The sequence below is a fragment of the Dermacentor albipictus genome, chromosome 8, assembly GCF_038994185.2.
Source record: "Dermacentor albipictus isolate Rhodes 1998 colony chromosome 8, USDA_Dalb.pri_finalv2, whole genome shotgun sequence".
In the NCBI taxonomy this organism is placed as follows: Eukaryota; Metazoa; Arthropoda; class Arachnida; order Ixodida; family Ixodidae; genus Dermacentor; species Dermacentor albipictus.
The window spans coordinates 39,504,891-39,526,742 of record NC_091828.1 but is presented as its reverse complement, the minus strand read 5'-3'; the positions used below and the strand labels follow the sequence as shown (position 1 = coordinate 39,526,742).

Genomic DNA, 21,852 nt, shown 5'->3' with positions numbered 1-21,852 from the left:
TTTTGTGTGGGGCGTATAGCAATAATCGCATAAGGAACCGTCACCATGTGAGAAATCCATGGTTCATCAAACAATGTGTTTTGATTGTGCGATACAGAGATGGCCGAAGTGATAGCTGAGCACCGTGTGTTTGTTGCAAATCTGAAAACCACATGTGGTTAAAATTAACCCGGCTGCCTAGCTACGGTGTGCCTTAAATTCGCATTGTGGTTAGCGCATGAGCAGCCCCACAATTTAATTTTGAAGTACTGGATAACAATATAAGGAAGGTTTGATTAGGTCACGTTATTCGCTAATGGGTTTCATTGGCTAATCTTTTTGAAGTACTCTGCACCGTAGAAATTGCTATCAGCTCCCAAATATTTATTTCTCGTGCATGCATTGCCTTATCAAAGATATTTCGTGTTTTGGTTTGAATTTGTTATACAGGCTCTCTGGCTGTTGCAGATCCTTTCGACAACATGTGCGATTGAGTGCTTCCGGGCGCCTGTTCGTTTTATCCTTTTCCCGTGTGTTTGTGTACAGGCTGTTGTAATTTTGGCGAACAAATCATTACAACAATTTTAACAACCTTTCGCACCACAATGTGGGACATCGGGCTTCGCCACGTGGTTAGAAAATGGCTCCTTCTAAACAGCACACGTGGTTAGCGACACAGAGACAGTGGGTGCGTTGACACCGTCTTTACGCACGTTCGTTTCCTGTCAAGTCTTCGAAGGGGTCTGAAGTTGAAGCTGATCTTCACAAAATCCTTTGTGTCATCTGGAGGGGCAAGGCATGGAGAAATACATTTCAAGCGTCCTGGAATTTCTGTTTTAACAGCGTCGCCTTGCTCGATGACAGTCTGGAACGTGAAGCTACACACCAAGCCCCCACTGCGACCACGCTTTTCACAAAGAGCCGCAGTTTTCACGTTCCTTATCACATTCTCGCACTACCCCTCCCATTTCAGCTCCCTCGCACCCGATTAGGCACGCCTATTTGGTGGTATACAAAGACAACTTCCAGGAATGCGAGCTCAGAGCCACTGCTGCGTTTCCGAGCGCACAGATGTCAGCAATTATCTTGCCATTCCAGTTCTGATGGGATGTGTGTGGGGGGCTACTCAAGGAAGCGGGATTTGTACGCTTCAACGAAGCTCTCAAGGGAAAACGTGGTTTCTGAAAACTCATGGGGCGAAATGTTGCACCTTGCAAGAAAAGTAACTTGCACATGGGCTGTTACAAACACGTGTTTTCCCACCTTGTAGCAATGCCCGAAGTTTTCGAAGTTTGTCAAATTATGCAGTCTCCAATAGCGCGTTGTATAGTAGTGCGAATTTCCCTACATCAGTTATGTTATTTTGCTTCACACTCGCGTCAACGCTGCAAATAGGTGCCAATCAAAACAACACAGTACGAATATTATAAAATATGTTTTATTAGTGGGTCTGAGTATATACAAGCTAAACCACAACGTTAGGATGCTCTCATTTAGCCTGAATGAAATTACGTATGATCGCAGAAATTGTATTTGTATTTCTACCACTTCTACTGCCTCTCTCTAAGCCAAAAATCATTGTTGGCTGATATAGAGACGATAGCATGATGTGGTGAAAAAGGTTTTTCTGTAATAAAGTTAATTGCGAAAACGTACTTAACAGTCATTATAAAAAAGAAAAGAAATGCAGATTAGGCGGATATTCAATCAAGAGAAATTTATTTATCTAATATTGCAATACAAATATATAAAACACGAACTCTCATACCCGGATATTTGCAAAAAGAGATACAATGTCACTCCAGGTATTTAATATAATTAGGTCTTTCGAACAAAACGTGGTCATGACGCGTTATTCCATCTTTTAAGAAATATTTCTTCCCGAATGGACGACGGTTCACGTCAGAGCTGAATACACATGTTCTTTGCTGATTTGTTGTTTAAGCAGTTTCTGAAGGAAAAAGTAGACACCGTTTACTAGATTTCTCATAGCGACGCGACAAGCTGAACTGTTTGCAGTATAGACAATTTTATCTGCATAATTGTTTAAATCAGGCGCAATCATAGTACAATATTTTTTAATGTCTGATAAAATAATCGACAGTAAAACATACCTGATTTGAGACCCGATTCTGCAGGCTTTGTTTGCTTATGGCGTTCCGCTGCTCAACTCACGGATCATGGATTCTATCCTGGCTGAAGTAGATAAACTAGACAGATTAATATCGGTGGTACAATGCACGCACCACTGCTTATCATAACTGCAATACATTTTGCCATGTCCGATTTTGAGATGCGCTGAGCTCATGGCAAACTCTAGGAGCTCCGCACAAGTGTTTTTTCTATCCATGAAAAAATAAAATGGCTGGTACATCGCTACCTTCTATAATTGCCTGCACGCCAAACACTGCAAGGTGATGTTAACCGCGCTCTATTCAATGGACGTGAGGGCACTTATCACGTATTTTAGATCGCAACATATGAGCAATCGAAGTAATCAGTAGGGTAATTGGGTAGTAGGGATTAGCAGTGATTACGTGGGAGGCTTCGAAGAAGGACTGCCGGAAGAAAGAAATAAGACATATATGTCTCATGAATATGCCGCATAAATTAGCTTGTCACAACTGATATACGTTCGTACTTAAGTACTTATGCACTGAAGACAACATTAAAGGGACCGAAAAACTGTCGCTTTGTTTTATTGTATAAGGGCCCATCTCAAATTCTAATGCACTTGAATATAAAAAAAGGAAAAAAAAGAACCTTTATTTGCTCCCGTACGCAAAACGAGTCTCAATATTTTTCAGTAAATCGTATTTAACATAATTGACCCACGCCTTCTAAAATTAGTTAGCAACATTGCAACCCATACGAGGAAGATTTCCAAAACCAGCGAGTAACGGCGCAAGACAATTTCTTCAACGTCGCGATTTGAGAATTTTGTTCTCCGACTCAAAGCCAATGTTTTTCTAGTCAGCTTCCTCACCACCAGAAGTACTTTAAGAAATTGTTGTTTAACGGTCTTAAGCAAATTTAACTAAAGGTACAGCAAGCGAGCTAAAATTTGTTTTTGTAATGACACTCAAGACAAAACATTTTGCAAACCGCGTTTGAATAGAATTAGAATGGGTAAAAGAAAACCTTGACGTTCGTCAAGAATTTTGTTAAAATGGCAAGACCCACGACCAATTATTTGGCGCGAAAGAGTCGTAAGTGTGGTCCATTCTTGCTTATTTTATAACGCCCATCGTCCTTGGAAGCATGGTGCTAACACGTGCTGTTGTACGTACACCACTACACACAAGCGAACGGATGTACTATCTATTTGACACCTTTTATATTATGAATATTTCAGGAGTCTGTGCTGGTCGCTTGTGTAATATGGTTGAATCTGATTAACGTTTTCTCGACGTTCTTATTAGTGCCCAGTGTTTTCGGTACCGCTATTTGTGTTGTCACGTAGGAAAAGAAAGTTTGGGAACTTAAAATGTAGGCTGTGACAAACATTAGAACAAGCACACTCTGCCCTTCTTTGTTCTTCCGCTAGTGTTCAGCAAAAAAAAACACACACATACACACACACACACATCACCCACGCTTCTATTAACCCCCCCCTTTTTTTTTTACTTCGTCTCCTCTCTTAGGATATCAATTCTAGGTGCGTTACACGAGATTTCCCTTCTTTTTCTCTTTCATAAAAAACAGCCTTCTCAAGAAACACTACCCACACCACGTCAAAAGCTTCCTTCTTTTCGCTTAGTCATGTGAGCAGGAGAAAGCCGCGGAATACAAGGGCGCTTTGCCTCCTCATCATTTAGAGGAGGAAAATATACGTAGACTTTTTAGATGGACTGGGAAAGGGGTCATACAAGAGCAAGGGCAAGAAGTGAAGAGCAAACATGCGAGAAGTGCGAGAATGGCGCGAAACGAGGGGGTTAGTGAAGCGGCGAATCAGAAGCCTCAGTTTACCACGACGTCATTAGACCTGGGTACCAGTGAGCGCGCAGCAGACTGGTTAAAACGTGAGCTCGGAGCCAGAAAATTTTGAATCGTGTCTTCGGTTGCAGCTATGAACCTCCCCAAGATCCTCTGCCTGCTCTTTGGCCTCGCCCTCTGCGTAGCCTGCGGAGTCAAGCTGGGCCTCGCTTTGGCGCCCTACGTGTGTGCTGCTAACCTGGCCAAGGACGCGGAACAGACGATGGTCGCCCACAAGCTGTCTCTCGCTACCAAGGCACTCGCCATGATCACCGGTAAACGTTCTTTCAGGGCGACCATCTCCTACAACTCTCAGCTTGAGCGTTACGAAGACGCTCCCGCAGCGACCGTTGAAGACAACGTGGTCAGGGGCGCTCTGAAAAGCGCCGCGTCTATTACGGCGGCTCCGAAGCCCATCCATGCAGAAAACGAGGTTAGTGATTCTTTTCCCGCTAGAATTTGTGCTAGTTCTTCTGCATCCTCGTTAGTATTTATACTGAATGCGTGTTGCGATGTTTAAAGCATTTGTCAAATTCAATTTCACTACATGTTCCAAAGCTCACGCGAATATTTTTCTACATCGCATTCGAGGCTGCTGTCCGTTACATACTTAAGGAAGCTCTGTTGAATAGGATGATAAAGTAAACTTTACATGCATTCCATCGTATTCGTGGATTTTCTCGGTTGTTCGTACTGTTGATCATACAAAATTTGTTCCTTAATTGTTTGACTTCAGGTGAAAGTTGAGTGGCTGCCCAGCGTGACGAAATCCACGACCCACCTTCCAACGCTGCCGTCGATGCCCACGACTGTGGTGCCTGCAGGTGTCCCTAAGCTCGCAGTTCCCCAGCTACCAAGGATTGTGGTGCCCAAGCTGATGGTCCCCAAGATCGTCATGTCGGAGATCGCTATTCCTAAAGTCGTGCAGTCCAAAGTTGACCGACTGACCAGCAAGTTCAATAAGCTAGGCAGCAAGTCCGCCGCCTTTCTTGGCGGTCCCAAGTACCAAAGCGGCTACATTAAGGGCGGATTCCGCGTTGCTCATGGTGCTGGCCCCGCCGCTGACGTCCAGCTGGGGTCCAATCCTGGGCCGACTCGAGTCTCACCCGTCGAGCCACGACAGTTCACCGTTGTGCACAAGAACCGTCAGCTCGAGCAGAGCGTCACCGCTTTGTCGGCGCCCGTCCACCGCAGCCGTCCTGTCCGTTCCGTCGACGCCGGCGTGATGGGCCGTTACTTTAGGATCATTCAAGCCAACGACGAAGGGCGCTGCGTCGCGCTCATGGTTTGCTCCATGGCCGCGCATCCGCAACTGTTTGGCATCTACGGTCGCAAGGTCGTCGACTTCTTCGATGACGTCAAGCCCTCAGCGTTGTCACCCGTGGCACCCTACAAGGAGGCGTCGCGTGTCGGTCGCAGCGGGGATCCCTGCCGGTCACGCTATTCGGCTTGCCAGGTGGATCCCATGTACCTGGCCCGTCTCGGTGAATCCCATGCCAACGTGATCTAGAGTACACCCGGCCGGGAGTTCCAGCTCGTCACCCATGTATATAGCTCACCCCGTGTATATGGACCTCATGCTTATGTATATATATTACGCTGATTTGCTTATCACAAATGTATAGTAGCATGTATATATTTGCATACTTGTATATATCTATATGTATATAGTTGCACATATATAACTGACCGGTTGCGTCTTTTGCAATGCAGAATGTTTTAAACATGGTAAATAAAAGTATATTAAATGCATATGCTGGTTATTGATACCTCTACCACGCAGTGCAGTAGACTGCATTTGGTGTGCAGCGTTCTAGAGAATCTTTAGAACGCATGGCTGCTTACGTAGAGTTATGTAGATGTGCAACGACTGCAGGATAAAGAACACTTCCCGAGCGGATTTTAGTGGAATAGTTAGGATATCTTCTCCAAAATTGGGAACCGTAAGCGGCTGCAGAAAATAGCTCATACCCTAAAGAAACTGCGTCTAGTTTCAAGAAAAAAAAAAAGAAAGTCAAGAGGAAAAATGAGCAATAGCTGATACACTTCTTAGAGGACAGTATTATGCTGCCGAACTTTCTTTAAACTCAGGATATTGTTTGACATGTAAAGTGAAGTCACCGGATGGTGTTATAACATTACGAAAGGGCCTAAAATCATTAGTCTGAAGGCCTGAAAAAAGGAGCTCCTTCCTACATTATCACTTAGCTCCGATCCCGAGATACCAGCTTACCTTTAGGAAACGTAGCATTCGAGAAACAATTGAGAACGCGACCTTACTCTGCTAGGAAAACACATTCAGCAGCATAGCTTCTTGGGCTTGCAGGTGCATGATTTGAAAAGCAACGAATAGCGCGCAGAGGATGAGAAAGTATGAACCAGACACATCCAAACCGAAATGAGAGTGTGGTAAAATGAATGAAAATGCAAGAATTGAAGGCGTCGACTATCAAGGCTGGTACGCCAGCAAACGTCAGGCGAGCGCCATCGCGCAATCCGACAGTTAAGAGTTGGAGCAAATGGTGACAGCACATTGTCAGGAGCTTAAAACTAAAAAAGAAATGGAAGAAATGGAAGAAATGGAAGAGACAATTTAAATTTAAAGAAATGGAAGAGACAAACAAAAGTGCAAGAAGGAAATCGAAACTTGATGAAGCAGTTCAATGAATTCCTTTGTTTGATATGCCTTGGGCCACACCAATGGCGCAGGCGCGCAAAGCCTGCCAGCTTCACAGGCACGGAGAACGAAGCCGGTGAAGAGTTGATTCTTGACCACGCAGAACTTTTGGCGCCATCTCTTCAGTTGATAACTATCACAGGAACAGCTGCGATTCTGACGATTTAAATAGCCACGTGCAATAAACCCACCACCACAAGAGCCAGTTCGTAGTGCATGCGTTGTGGATTGAAAGGATGCACGTGGGCGGGCGTATGACGGCATCGCGTACCATTAGCAGCCAAATTCGCATTTTTGTGCGACTGTTGCCGACGACGGTAGTACCCGTCTTACTTGATGCCCTCTCACACAGTGCCACCCGCAACTGTCTGCAGATAATTTCGGAACAAAGGTGACTAAAGAAAGCGGTTCGCATAGTCGCTTTTAGATTTCTAGTAGCGTTTCTATGTAAATTCATAGAGTGCAAAATTTCTAGAACAGAGCGCAGATGACGTCCCAATGACAGGTGCTTCACTTACATCGGCAAGTACACCAACCACTCCTTCATCATTGGCTTCAAACATAATGCGATCCGAGTCCCCGTCTCGTGATATAATTTTTGAACATAGCGAAAGACGCACATTTTGCCCATGTAAGTACTGTGGCATCGCACTGAGTGCGCTGCTGTGGGCAATCGTACACCTTGGATAAATAACAGCGAGTGGGACTCCGTGGATAGTGCGCATTTTCATACCACATATTTATCATTTTCGTGGTCTTCTAATGCCGACATTTCACGTTTGATAAAGTAGACATAAAGGAGTATTTTGAGCATGCAATCGCTCATTTACAAAACCAATAGTTCATGCGAGGAAACTCCTGCTGCCAGTACTAATACCGTTGGCATATATATGAGGCGGTCGTTTACGTTGCTCTAAAGATCGGTCCACTGCTTTATGCTCATTTGGGAGAACATGCAAATAGGTAAACATTAACTCGATAAACAAGTAAATATCGAAAGGTAAACATAGGTCAGCATAGCAACACGCATAAATATACTCGTTTATGTATTCGCGATTCCATGTAATCGGTCACCGCCTGACAGCCGTGCGAGCACTAGGCGATCCATGTTCAGGCTTTAGACGAAAATAGCCTCTTCTCTGACGCCATGCCCTGAATTCCTCATAGTCACATAATCGCCGTGATGCCATCACCCTCGAGTCTGAAGGCAAGAGCGCAAGTCGAAAGGCTTACTGTGTGCCAATATGCATGTCATCGCGGTGGAAAGAAAGCAATGTATCATTTCATTGTTTTCTAAAAGTAGTCGAAGGCGCGCGTAGGAGGGCAACATCTAGAAAACTTGCGCATTGGTCAAAGGTAACTCAAACTACGCTGGTTTTTCGAAACATTTTACTGAGGACCACTTCTTTCTTACGGGCTAACATACTGACCATTGCTTTCTTTTTGTAAATTTTACATATACTTTGCTCCTTTCAAAACACGCAGTTTAACTTAGGCAGGCAGTTTAATAAATTATAGTCATACGTTCTTGAGCTCCATTTGGCTTTGTTAGTTTAGCAACATGCTGTCATCAGAGAGAGAAATGAAGAGGGGAAAAGTGGAGAGCATAAGAAAGCACGTGCCTAATTGGCTACTTGGGGAAGGGGGAAGTGGAAGAATGGAGAAGTAGGAGAGAGGATAAAAATAATAAAGAGTCAGTCATTCACAGAGTCAGTCGCAGAGGACCGTTCACTGTCACAAGCGCTCGTACAGTGCCGTAGCCTCCAATAAGTGCAGAAGGGCTCTTATGGCCCTTTGCATGCAAGAATGCTTAGGCCATGGTCCTAGGATCTTTTCTTTCGAGGTATGGTGTTGGGCTGCTGAGCACGAGGTCGCGGGATCGTATCCCGGCCACGGCGGCCGCATTTCGATGGGGGCGAAATGCGAAAACACCTGTGTACTTAGATTTGGGTGCACGTTGAAGAACCCCAGGTGGTCAAAATTTCCGGAGTCCTCCACTACGGCGTGCCTCATAATCAGAAAGTGGTTTTGGCACATAAAACCCCAAATATTATTATTATTACTTTTCCTTCGAGAGCTTTCTATTATCTAATAGGCTTAGCTTGGCTTGTAGAATAAGTCGTTGAGCGTCATAGCATGGGCAATGAGGTGTTCTAGAGTCTCAGCGCACCCGCACAAATTGCATGCCTCACTCTTGGCCATTCCTATTAGGAATGAATATACCTTTGTGAATGCACGTCCTACCACAGGCGACACAGTAAGGTTGTTTCGCTACGGGAGACTCACGGTGGCAGGTGACGTCGCAAATTGGGGTCGAGAGAGTGCACGCGTGAGTTCCTGAAACCCGATGAATTCCATCGTAGAAGTGTGATGCGGCGAGCAAGCAACTGTAGTTGCCGCGCAGCATCCGTTTTTGATAGTGGTATAAACACCCTCTGATGTTTTTGATGAGCCGAGCGAGCAGCTTTCTCTGCGCTGTCGTTGCCGACAATTGCGCAGTGGCTCGGCAACCACTAACATCCGACACCGTGTTCTTTCTCAACCGCGTGGTGATGAGCCTGCTTTATTTCGTACATTAGGTGTTCGTGTATCCAATGGGGTAGCGCAAACTGCAGAGTTTGTAGGGCTGCTTTTGAGTCGCAGAAAATGGCTCTACGATTTGGTGGCTGCTGGAGTACGTAATGGAGTGCACCTTGGAGAGCCGCAAGTTCTCCGGCTGTCGACGTGGTGTGGTGAAAGTACTTAAATTGCAGAGACGGGAGGATGTACGATAACGTTAAGAAGCAATGTGAGCATTTCCAAGCAGTGGCAAACAGCAACATCTTGGTTCTGTGCAGCTACGTGTCACTTGCACATTTTGATGTTTCCGTCTAATCACGTCGGATGCCCGGTATAATGGGGGATGCCATGTAACAACCGTTTTTGCGTTCGCAAAGCACGAAATGCAGATTGGTGGATCTCTAATCTACATGATCAACAAGGAACTATAAAACAGTTTTCTTCGTCCTAATAGTTTGAACGTCCGGTTAGGTTCAACAGTGGCAGACGCATGTCCTGGTGACTGTAATAGGCCTAACCTCGACAGAACACCATTGACATCGGCATAAACTGTGTGGGCGGGTGATGAGGACTAAATATTGTGCACTAGAAAAAGTCACATGCCTACATGGCACACGCAACACAATCACATTGTAAATTCGAGGAGCGGCTCCATAGCAGCTCTATTTTCGGCAACACACACTACCTAGTCCACGCACCGAAGTTTCATCGCGATCGATTTACGAGAACGATCTGAACTGTTCGCCCGGTGTCGACGGCGAGCTGCAGATTGTGCAGCGGTTTGTCCTGCTCTCTCCACCGCGGTGTTCTCAGCCCGATACTGCCTGGTTGCAGCCGAGCGCGTAGCTCTACAATTAGCTTCTTTAGCAGTGGTTCGTTCTCCGTGAGTTGGCGCCATATAACGCGTACCGAAGAAGAAACACAGGTATTCAGACTACGTGGCGCACATGTCACATCCCTTGACTTGTGGCACGACGCGTTGGTGCTGATGATGATAATGACGATTAAGATGATTTATTGGTATGCCCTTCGAAGAGGGGTGGTGACGAATAGTGGCCCAGCTACATGCAGCATGCAACTGCTATATGTACTGCTACCCGTCAGGACACCTAGTGGAATATAACCGAACTGCCATGCAAAGTTTGTACGTATCGACGCTACGTGGCGCGGATGACACATCGCACCTCAAATGGCACGATACGATGCTAAGGATGATCATGATTAATGGCATTCCATGTGCTTTGGGCGGTGACAAACAGTCACCTAGCCTTCTTTCATTGGTGAGGTATGCACTCCATGATTTTCATTATATCAATCCTTACACATCTCGATTATTTAGTTCTTTTTTTCAAGAATTCTTTGTCTACTTTGTACCATCACCTATGCGACTGCTACGTTTCGTGCCGCCTGATGTAATAATATGCAACTGCAACGCAAAGGGTGCACGTATACAGGCTCCGCCACGCGCATTTCACAACGCAAGGCAACTGGCACGATACGATGGGAGTGATGATGATGAGTGTTTGTTGACATACCCTTTGAAACGCGGCGGTGACATAGTCACCTAGCAACCCTATTGCAAACACCAGCGTCTTCCAGTGTGAAACCAGCGCGTTTTCTGGCAATTGGTCGCACTCGGTACGCTGGCGCTCGCTGGAACTCACTGGGACACCAGTGAGAACGCTGGATGTACAGGCGCTGGTTCTCGCTGTATTTCGCTGGTTCGCACTGGAAACTGTGCTGGTTGTGTTTGTGCCGCGCAGGTTCCAGTAAGCAAGGATGAGCGCTGCTAAATGAATGCTGTCAGGGGCATAGCCAAGGGGAAGGGGGGGGGTGCTTATGGGGCTTCAGCCCCCCCCCCCCGAAATGTTTTTGTGCTCTTCATGCACCGCCAACCCAAGCAATTTGCGGTGCCGGAAATCATTCTGACTTTTCTCTAGAATGTCTTTTTCACGCTCGAAAAGACATTTCAGAGTGAACCTTGCGAACTCGGGCTGGATTTAGCGGTAGCGCCCATGCACTGTGAGTCACATAACGCAAGCAGCCCCATCCGAGCACAAAGTTTCAAGGGCGTTTCGATGGTGAACGGGCTCGTCGAGGCATCGCGGGGAGGCCGCGGAATCTATGGAGCGCATGAATGTCAATTCCGAAATTTTATGGGTATAAAGCTCATAAACTTTTGATGCATAAGGTGCATTGACATTTACAAAGTTGTGCTTTACATTTTCCATTGCGGAACCTTGTGGGTTTATTGTTGTTATAAACATTTGACGATAAAGGTCTGCTCACTTTTCTAAAGTCTTTCATTTGAACATACAACGAGAAAAGCCAAATCAACACACTAGGAGACAAGTTGACAAAACACGCAGCGAGGTTCGATGAGAAGAAGCGTTGTGGTGGTTCATTTGTGCCGTCATGTCAGATAAAAAAAAAATATCAACATTTTTTTCACTTAAGCCAAAACATCCATGTCAATACACTAAAGCCAGCGAAGGTAACTACGTTCTTAATTATTTCTTCGACTTTGACTTTTATTCGCGAGGACAGTTTGAGCCTCTTCAATTTTTGTCCTCGCTACTCGCGGGCTCCTAGAGGCAACCAGCGCGCATGCGCTTCTCTCGTGTTGCTCCGACCACCGCGCGGCAAACTTTGGTTCGCGTTCGCTTTTCTCTGGCCGAGTGGATTTTCGCCTGGCAGAGTTTTGGGCACTTTCTGGCTATAGAAAGTGTCCCTTAAGGTGTCCCTAGAGCTAGAGACAGTTACGGCGCCGCACTTTTCTGTTCAACTCCTTTCCTTTGAAAGTCACATACTACTACTACTACTACTACTACTACTACTACTGCATCAAAATGCGGCTGTCGAGGCTGGGTTGCATTCTATGATCTCGTATTTAGCAGCGAAAGGCCGTAGCCACTAAACTACCGCGGCCAGTATCATCTGCCAACATTCTTTGATCACGTGAGTCGGGCTGGAAGTTAATATTCGTAGACTCTGATTGAAGTTTCTGCATTGTTTAGGCTGTAAGGTGCCCACAAGAAATTGCTGCCTATGTTTTCCGAGTTCCTCGGGGTAACTGGTTTTACTGAACGCTTGTAATGGCAGGGCGCCAGGTTTACTATAATGCTATAGCAGTACTGCAGTCTGAATCCAACAGATATGCCTTAAGATATTGTCAATAGGTCATATGTTCACTAAATTTCAGAGGCATCTCACGGCGCTGAATTGAACTTGGAACAAATAACCGAACGAAATTTGGCAGATTCCACAACCTGCATCAAACAAAAGAAAATGACACGGAGAATGACACAACTCATCAATTTCCTCTTCTTTCCGATTTTGTAACCATTTGTAAAAGAGGGTAACTCTTTCAATATCTGGTAAATTAAAATAAATTTGCTCAGAAGCGGACCTTACATTGCAATGGAGCTTTTTCGTCAATGTTGTCGAGTTTTCGAGCGGCACCAGTATCACCGTCATCACCTCTGGTGATATTGACAATGACGAAGTGAGCAGAGCTGTGGACAAGCGCGGCTCGTCACCCCGGCTGCTACCGGTGAGTTCAGCGAGCTCAGGGCAGCTCTCGCAACGCCTCGCGTAATGAAACCTGTTTCTAGTAAGTTTTGTCTCGCTAAAATCTGTTAGTCATTAGTTCGCCCTTCTGTTTATTGTTATATCTTCCCTACGAAATTGATGCCCACCCACCACATGATTATGAAGCGTGCCGACCGCGTATATTTTTTATTGCGCACCTAACTCAACGTAAACGAGTGCCTTTGCATTCTGCTACATCGGAATGCGGCCGTCTCGACATTGAGCTCAACAGCACAACGTCATAGCTACTGCACTGCCGCAGCGGGTATGTTCATTATAAGGAACCGCACGGCCGTGTTTACCTTTTGCAGATTGATGGCCTTGCTCTGTTAAGAATTCTCTCTTGGCCGAAATGTGTCTCCCGTTTCATCAGAACGGCTTGTAGTGAAATATTCTTTCCAATGTGTTTAGTAGATCCGCACCCCCCCCCCAAAAAAAAAGAAAGAAAAGGGATAAAACCAGTGCTGGTGCGTATTTACAGAATATATACAAATCGACGTGCGAATTTTGCTATTGCACAAGCACGGGGAAAGGGAATACTTACAAAATAGTCATGTCTAGTAGGCGGTTACTACACGTACGTTTATCCATACTGCCAGACTTTTGTTAAAAGCAGGTACTTGTAAGCATCGGCAGGTTTGCATCTGCGATGCAGCTTCGCATCGCTTGTATTGGGTAGTTGAGTCAGTATATTAAAGGCCAACTGCAATGAAAGTTCACTTGGGCTAAACTGCCCACAACTGCTTAACATATACTATCAAAGTAATCTTGACTAATCCGCAGGACTGGTAACTGCCTAATTTTCGTATTAGCAGCCCTTAAATGGCGCCTAAGAAGACGACGCGTGCACATGGCGGCGAGGGTTAGTGATACTGATGTGGCGGAAGTTTCAGAGCGGTACACGACTGCGGATCTCTCAGTTATGTGTAGGCGCCCGAGCTTGTCGCTCGCTCAACATTCGCAAAGTGATTCGAGCTGTTGCAGGAACGCGTACGACTCGCGCGGCCGTCGGGTACCGGAACACGCACTCGAACGCGGGCGACGGGCGTCCAGTGCACAAAGCTGCGTAGAGGGATGCGGAACACACATTTCCTGACCGAGCTATCAGAGCACAAGCGTACACTGCGCCGCAGCAGGAAAGTGCACCGCGGATATGCCAATGCGCGCAATGTAGGCAAACTGCGCTTGACGAAGCTGCAGAAGCTACATTTTGCGAGCGCAGTCGGCCGTGCTAGATCTGCTCGCAAACGCCTTCTCGAGATCACTATGATACTCTAGGTCGTCATGGCGCACGAAGTGCAAAAGTAAGTTCTATTCAGAGACAGTATTCTCGAGCGATCACTTCCGGTAGTGCATCACCGTCGAGACATTTCGCGCGTCTCTACATAGGACACGTCCAAGTAGGCGGATAATAGTCTTTGTGACACAGCGGCAAAAACGCTGTTTGCAAGAAGCGCATGTTACATTTGCCATCAAAAAGAACGCGATGGGGTGGCCACGCTGTGAAAGCGGTGGAAAGCCATGATGACGCCAGGGAGAAATGTCTGAAACTTCGCCACGCCGCATTCCGCCCTTTCTGGCCCTGACCTTACGCGCATTTTGAACTGAGTCCTTTTTAATACAGATATTTTTCTAAGCATGAATACGGGCCAAAATACAGATTCTATTTTCATTGATTTCGCTACGGTTTTCAATCGCGTTGCTCAGTGCGGCCTCACAGCTCAACTTTCTTGCTTAAACATTGACTCCCTAGCAGTATCTCTAATATTTTTTTTATGCGAAGCATATCACTAGAGCTAAACCCAGCTCCTCAGGCGCGGCGGTGTCGCCTTCAATGACCTTTAGTGACCCCATGCAATACCACGTGACGCCGTGACGTCACGACAGAGGAGAAACGGGGCTCCAACTCGCGCCGTCACCTTCAACGCTGACCACGTGACACCGTGACGTCACGACAGAGGAGAAACGGGGCTCCAACTCGCGCCGTCGCTCGCGGCGTCGCGGCGGTATATAAGCAGCTGCGCTTGCCTCTGCTAGACACTCACGAGGTGAGATGCCTCCTGGAGACAGAGCTGCTCGTTGGAATGAGAAGCGAAGGTTGCGGCGCGCTACAGAGACTGATTTTAACGCGATAGCGTTAAGGAGCTCGTGCCGCAGAAAAGCCGGTGTCGTCCGCGTCGGTGGCTTTGGCCGTGAGAGATAAATCTCAGCAGGCATTTCATGAACAAAAAACAACTTGCAAGATGGACTGGGTGGGAATCGAACCAGGGTCTCCGGAGTGTGACACGGAGACACTACCACTCAGCCATGAGTTCGATGCTTCAAAGCGGTACAAAAGCGCCTCTAGTGAATGCGGTGTTGCCTTAGAAACGAGCTGTTTCTAAGGCTCAGGCGTGCGTCGCTTGCTCAGGCGCACCGCCAAACGCTGCGTTGCTCGACGCTCACCGCGTCCGATGCGGGGCGCATAGTCACTGTGCCATAGCCCATTGTCTTTCACCCCTTGGCGGGTGGACGGGAACGCTGTCGCGTTCCACTCTTGAAGGCGAAGCTTAAGCGTCCTCCAATTTTTCTGGGTGGCTCTGGCTCAACTCTTGCAAGATGGGCTGGGTGGGAATCGAACCAGGGTCTCCGGAGTGTGACACGGAGACACTGCCACTCAGCCATGAGTTCGATGCTTCAAAGCGGTACAAAAGCGCCTCTAGTGAATGCGGTGTTACCTTAGAAACGAGCTGTTTCTAAGGCTCAGGCGTGCGTCGCTTGCTCAGGTGCACCGCCGAACGCTGCGTTGCTCGACGCTCACCGCGACCGATGCGGGGCGCGTAGTCACTGTGCCATAGCCCATTGTCTTACACCCCTTGGCGGGTCGACGGGAACGCTGTCGCGTTCCACTCTTGAAGGCGAAGCAGAGTAACGCATGAGTTGTTTCTTCGTCTAGCCGAACCAAATATAGCCAACCAACAGCAGTTCACCAGGCTAAACAGTGGTTCAACAACTATAATAAAGGCTAGTATGCTTCGCATCCTGGGCTTAACCTTAGCTAAGCCACAGCCATTTTTTTTATTCCTTAGGCACTTAATTGTTGTCGATCACTTCATTTTCAGTACTAGCGATGTAAGTTCTTGTGTACGATAAGGAAGCGTACTCGTACCACTACTTTTCTGACACCCACCATGTTTGCTTAGTGGCTAAGGTGCTCGGCTACTGAGCACGAGGTCGCGGGATCGAATGCCGGCCACGGCGGCCTCATTTCGTTGGGGGCGATGCGAATCCATCAGTGTGCTTATATTTATGTGCAGGTTAACGAGCCCCAGGTGGGCCTATATATTCCGCATTCCCTCACTACGGCGTGCCTCGTAATCAGATCGTGGTTTTGACACGTAAAATCCGTTAATTTACTTTGCTATATTCATTTGTATTAACGATGTACCACCCTAAACGACGTCATTCCTTCGAGAGCCCTGTTACGCGCACCAACTCATAGTAGTAACTGGGCACTCTCCTTACATTTAACCTGTCATGGTCGGCGCACATCGAAAATTAGCTGCTGAAGCTTCACCTATGCTCGGTTATCTTAAACGTAACCTTCGTGGTTCTCCCTCCCTCACCCGATAACCTGCCTATCAGTCATTCATAACGCGTCAACATGAATTTGCGGCCCTTATCTGATCCCCTCATAAAGCTTTCTTAATCGCGACTCTCGAGTTGAAAACCGCGCCGGCCACTTCAGTGTCAGGGATTGTTACCACGACTATATCGTGACTAGCATTAAGTCATATTTACTCTCTCATCTCTGGAATAACGAAGAACCATAGTATTGCCTTGCCCGTTTCACAATACACTTCATAGGACGTGCCTGTCTACCTTACGTCCATCTCGCGCATCTCGATGTCTGCATAAACGTATCAGTTTCCAGCGTGTGTTTGGCCGAACCAATTCTTTCAATTCAACAGCGTTGCCACCTGTCATTCTGAACTGAAATAACCTGGCAAACGAAATAGTTGACACTCTTGAACCTGTATCTTGTAGCTCAGGCTTACACATATTTCCATTATTCATCACAACTAATGCTACTTCGCACCTAAGTTATCTCTAGCAATGTTGCATACAGTCATTCTTGCTTCGCTTATTGCAATATCCAAATTTTTTAGAGAGTTGTTTCATCTTTACCGGCTAGCATTTGTATAATTTCTTTCTCCGTTTTTGATATTTAATATACCCTTTTTGTTTCTTTTATTGCGTGATTTGTGTTAGATATCTGTTCTTTCATCTTCCCCCGCTGAGAATGTATAATTTATTTGTGCCCCTTTTTGCTGCTAATTGTCTGTATTCTTCATTCACGCAATTATCCTTCGGAAGCCTGTGAAGTAACCGAATGAATAAATATATAAATAAGTGAATAAATAAATAAATGAGCAAATAAATAAATAAATAGTAGGACTGTTCCGTATATTTCACGGAAGAATATGGCATCACATGTTACGTTTCACTGAAGTCTACTTGTTTTAGTAACAAACAATCAGCCTAAATGGGCCCCATTGTTAACTGCGTGCACATTTCAATGCGCGCCGCCGACCACATCCATGCTAACGAGCCTACCGTGCCGTCACCTAATGCCCGGTGTCACCGCCAGTATCCACGCCTTCGGCTTGGTGACCACCATAGAGTTTCTTACAATACACTAGAGGGAACTCTGGCTCTGCAGTCGTTGACGCACCATGGGAATGATGGGCAGTACATAAATTTGTCCGATGTTTGTGCTTTTGGATTCAGAGGCTCTTGCGACTTTGTTTATTATGCTTTATATGCCTACATTGTCGTAAATTTCAGAGCAATCTATACTCTTCAAAGTGCAGAAAACTCTGCGAACACACACAATCGCTACTATATGAAACGGTTGAGCTTGTCGAGGTGGCCAAATCGAAACGCGCCAAGCGTCTCAAGGTACTGGCAAGCCAGCGAGGAATTCATAACGGCGTTTCACATTACCGGTCGATGCATGCGTCCGTGGCGTAGTACTTCCTCTTAAGCCACCAAGGTGAGCGGACGCGGAATGTCGGGCTCCTCACGAGTGGTCTCAGCGGCCCACCCGGGACGCAGTAACATGATTGTAGATGAAGCCGACAAGGATTATGAGATTACTTTACCGCATTTACCAACAGGGCGTGTCATTTTGAACACAGTGTTCTTGCACGGAGATGTTCGAGCGCGGCCCTTCAGGGTCGAAGATTTCCGGCACGCTTTGCAAGAGGAACGGCTGCTTCCTGACGTTGTGCTCGGATGCCTACCAGATCAACCACGTGTGGGCTGTGACAATAAACAGCCCGGAGGCGACGAAGAGGTTAGCTGCATTGAAAGAACTTCCGGTCAAGGGGCGAGGCTGTCTCGTCATCGACCCGCACGAGCAGCAGGTGAGGCGGTGGCTTCATTGGTTGCTACACGGCGTGGCAGACGACGATGTCCGTACGGCGTTCGCGGCGTTTGGCAAAGTGACCGAGGTTACTCGGGAGTGGTGGCGTGTGGAGGGAGTGAAGGAGAAAGCTTCGACAACCCGGGCTGTGCTCCTGAAGGTTAACGACCTTCCACACCAGATTTGCGTCACCGGTGAACTAGCGCTGTTGGTTGCACCAGGCTGGCCTATGCAGTGCTTGTGCTGCCATGGTTCGGGACATGTACGTCGCGAGTGCATGTTGTCACGTTGCTCACACTGCCGGCCTTTCGGTCATGTCGACGCCGATTGCATGTTTCTACGTCGCAGCAACCGGAACAGCCAGTGATGAGGATTCAACGGTGCACATTACGGACGTCACGTAACCGAGGCATAGGACGCAGCGAAAGGTAGCGGGGATGTGACCACAACCGGGCCACATTGCGATGCCACAACTCCAGCAAGATCGATCAGAGGCAAAATATGTAAGTTCTCAAGTAGCTGAAGCTTCCACACCCGAAGTGTCTAAATGGGGGGCCGCGGAAACCGTTCACGGGGGCCGCGAAAACCACTCACGGTGGCAGGTGACGTCGCAAATTGGGGTCGAGAGAGTGCACGCGTGAGTTCCTGAAACCCGATGAATTCCATCGTAGAAGTGTGATGCGGCGAGCAAGCAACTGTAGTTGCCGCGCAGCATCCGTTTTTGATAGTGGTATAAACACCCTCTGATGTTTTTGATGAGCCGAGCGAGCAGCTTTCTCTGCGCTGTCGTTGCCGACAATTGCGCAGTGGCTCGGCAACCACTAACATCCGATACCGTGTTCTTTCTCAACCGCGTGGTGATGAGCCTGCTTTATTTCGTACATTAGGTGTTCGTGTATCCAATGGGGTAGCGCAAACTGCAGAGTTTGTAGGGCTGCTTTTGAGTCGCAGAAAATGGCTCTACGATTTGGTGGCTGCTGGAGTACGTAATGGAGTGCACCTTGGAGAGCCGCAAGTTCTCCGGCTGTCGACGTGGTGTGGTGAAAGTACTTAAATTGCAGAGACGGGAGGATGTACGATAACGTTAAGAAGCAATGTGAGCATTTCCAAGCAGTGGCAAACAGCAACATCTTGGTTCTGTGCAGCTACGTGTCACTTGCACATTTTGATGTTTCCGTCTAATCACGTCGGATGCCCGGTATAATGGGGGATGCCATGTAACAACCGTTTTTGCGTTCGCAAAGCACGAAATGCAGATTGGTGGATCTCTAATCTACATGATCAACAAGGAACTATAAAACAGTTTTCTTCGTCCTAATAGTTTGAACGTCCGGTTAGGTTCAACAGTGGCAGACGCATGTCCTGGTGACTGTAATAGGCCTAACCTCGACAGAACACCATTGACATCGGCATAAACTGTGTGGGCGGGTGATGAGGACTAAATATTGTGCACTAGAAAAAGTCACATGCCTACGTGGCACACGCAACACAATCACATTGTAAATTCGAGGAGCGGCTCCATAGCAGCTCTATTTTCGGCAACACAGACTACCTAGTCCACGCACCGAAGTTTCATCGCGATCGATTTACGAGAACGATCTGAACTGTTCGCCCGGTGTCGACGGCGAGCTGCAGATTGTGCAGCGGTTTGTCCTGCTCTCTCCACCGCGGTGTTCTCAGCCCGATACTGCCTGGTTGCAGCCGAGCGCGTAGCTCTACAATTCGCTTCTTTAGCAGTGGTTCATTCTCCGTGAGTTGGCGCCATATAACGCGTACCGAAGAAGAAACACAGGTATTCAGACTACGTGGCGCACATGTCACATCCCTTGACTTGTGGCACGACGCGTTGGTGCTGATGATGATAATGACGATTAAGATGATTTATTGGTATGCCCTTCGAAGAGGGGTGGTGACGAATAGTGGCCCAGCTACATGCAGCATGCAACTGCTATATGTACTGCTACCTGTCAGGACACCTAGTGGAATATAACCGAACTGCCATGCAAAGTTTGTACGTATCGACGCTACGTGGCGCGGATGACACATCGCACCTCAAATGGCACGATACGATGCTAAGGATGATCATGATTAATGGCATTCCATGTGCTTTGGGGCGGTGACAAACAGTCACGTAGCCTTCTTTCATTGGTGAGGTACGCACTCCATGATTTTCATTATATCAATCCTTACACGTCTCGATTATTTAGTTCTTTTTTTCAAGAATTCTTTGTCTACTTTGTACCATCACCTATGCGACTGCTACGTTTCGTGCCGCCTGATGTAATAATATGCAACTGCAACGCAAAGGGTGCACGTATACAGGCTCCGCCACGCGCATTTCACAACGCAAGGCAACTGGCACGATACGATGGGAGTGATGATGATGAGTGTTTGTTGACATACCCTTTGAAACGCGGCGGTGACATAGTCACCTAGCAACCCTATTGCAAACACCAGCGTCTTCCAGTGTGAAACCAGCGCGTTTTCTGGCAATTGGTCGCACTCGGTACGCTGGCGCTCGCTGGAACTCACTGGGACACCAGTGAGAACGCTGGATGTACAGGCGCTGGTTCTCGCTGTATTTCGCTGGTTCGCACTGGAAACTGTGCTGGTTGTGTTTGTGCCGCGCAGGTTCCAGTAAGCAAGGATGAGCGCTGCTAAATGAATGCTGTCAGGGGCATAGCCAAGGGGAAGGGGGGGGTGCTTATGGGGCTTCAGCCCCCCCCCCCGAAATTTTTTTGTGCTCTTCATGCACCGCCAACCCAAGCAATTTGCGGTGCCGGAAATCATTCTGACTTTTCTCTAGAATGTCTTTTTCACGCTCGAAAAGACATTTCAGAGTGAACCTTGCGAACTCGGGCTGGATTTAGCGGTAGCGCCCATGCACTGTGAGTCACATAACGCAAGCAGCCCCATCCGAGCACAAAGTTTCAAGGGCGTTTCGATGGTGAACGGGCTCGTCGAGGCATCGCGGGGAGGCCGCGGAATCTATGGAGCGCATGAATGTCAATTCCGAAATTTTATGGGTATAAAGCTCATAAACTTTTGATGCATAAGGTGCATTGACATTTACAAAGTTCTGCTTTACATTTTCCATTGCGGAACCTTGTGGGTTTATTGTTGTTATAAACATTTGACGATAAAGGTCTGCTCACTTTTCTAAAGTCTTTCATTGGAACATACAACGAGAAAAGCCAAATCAACACACTAGGAGACAAGTTGACAAAACACGCAGCGAGGTTCGATGAGAAGAAGCGTTGTGGTGGTTCATTTGTGCCGTCATGTCAGATAAAAAAAAATATCAACATTTTTTTCACTTAAGCCAAAACATCCATGTCAATACACTAAAGCCAGCGAAGGTAACTACGTTCCTAATTATTTCTTCGAATTTGACTTTTATTCGCGAGGACAGTTTGAGCCTCTTCAATTTTTGTCCTCGCTACTCGCGGGCTCCTAGAGGCAACCAGCGCGCATGCGCTTCTCTCGTGTTGCTCCGACCACCGCGCGGCAAACTTTGGTTCGCGTTCGCTTTTCTCTGGCCGAGTGGATTTTCGCCTGGCAGAGTTTTGGGCACTTTCTGGCTATAGAAAGTGTCCCTTAAGGTGTCCCTAGAGCTAGAGACAGTTACGGCGCCGCACTTTTCTGTTCAACTCCTTTCCTTTGA

General features: G+C 47.2%; 1 protein-coding gene across 1 annotated transcript; it reads left to right on the top strand.

Annotated features, from left to right (window-relative positions):
- Window positions 1-3,905: 3,905 nt before the first annotated feature.
- On the top strand, window positions 3,906-5,697 carry LOC135915216 (uncharacterized). The gene is made up of 2 exons (XM_065448241.2): window positions 3,906-4,387; window positions 4,691-5,697. Exons 1-2 carry the CDS (start codon window positions 4,049-4,051, stop codon window positions 5,462-5,464), a joined length of 1,113 nt encoding a protein of 370 aa, XP_065304313.2. The 5' UTR covers window positions 3,906-4,048; the 3' UTR covers window positions 5,465-5,697.
- Window positions 5,698-21,852: the final 16,155 nt, after the last annotated feature.

Coding starts and splice junctions, on each gene's coding strand:
- LOC135915216 (XM_065448241.2), top strand. CDS start 4,049: ATGAACCTCCCCAAGATCCTCTGCCTGCTCTTTGGCCTCGCCCTCTGC. Junction 4,388..4,690: donor CCATCCATGCAGAAAACGAG/GTTAGTGATTCT, acceptor GTTTGACTTCAG/GTGAAAGTTGAGTGGCTGCC.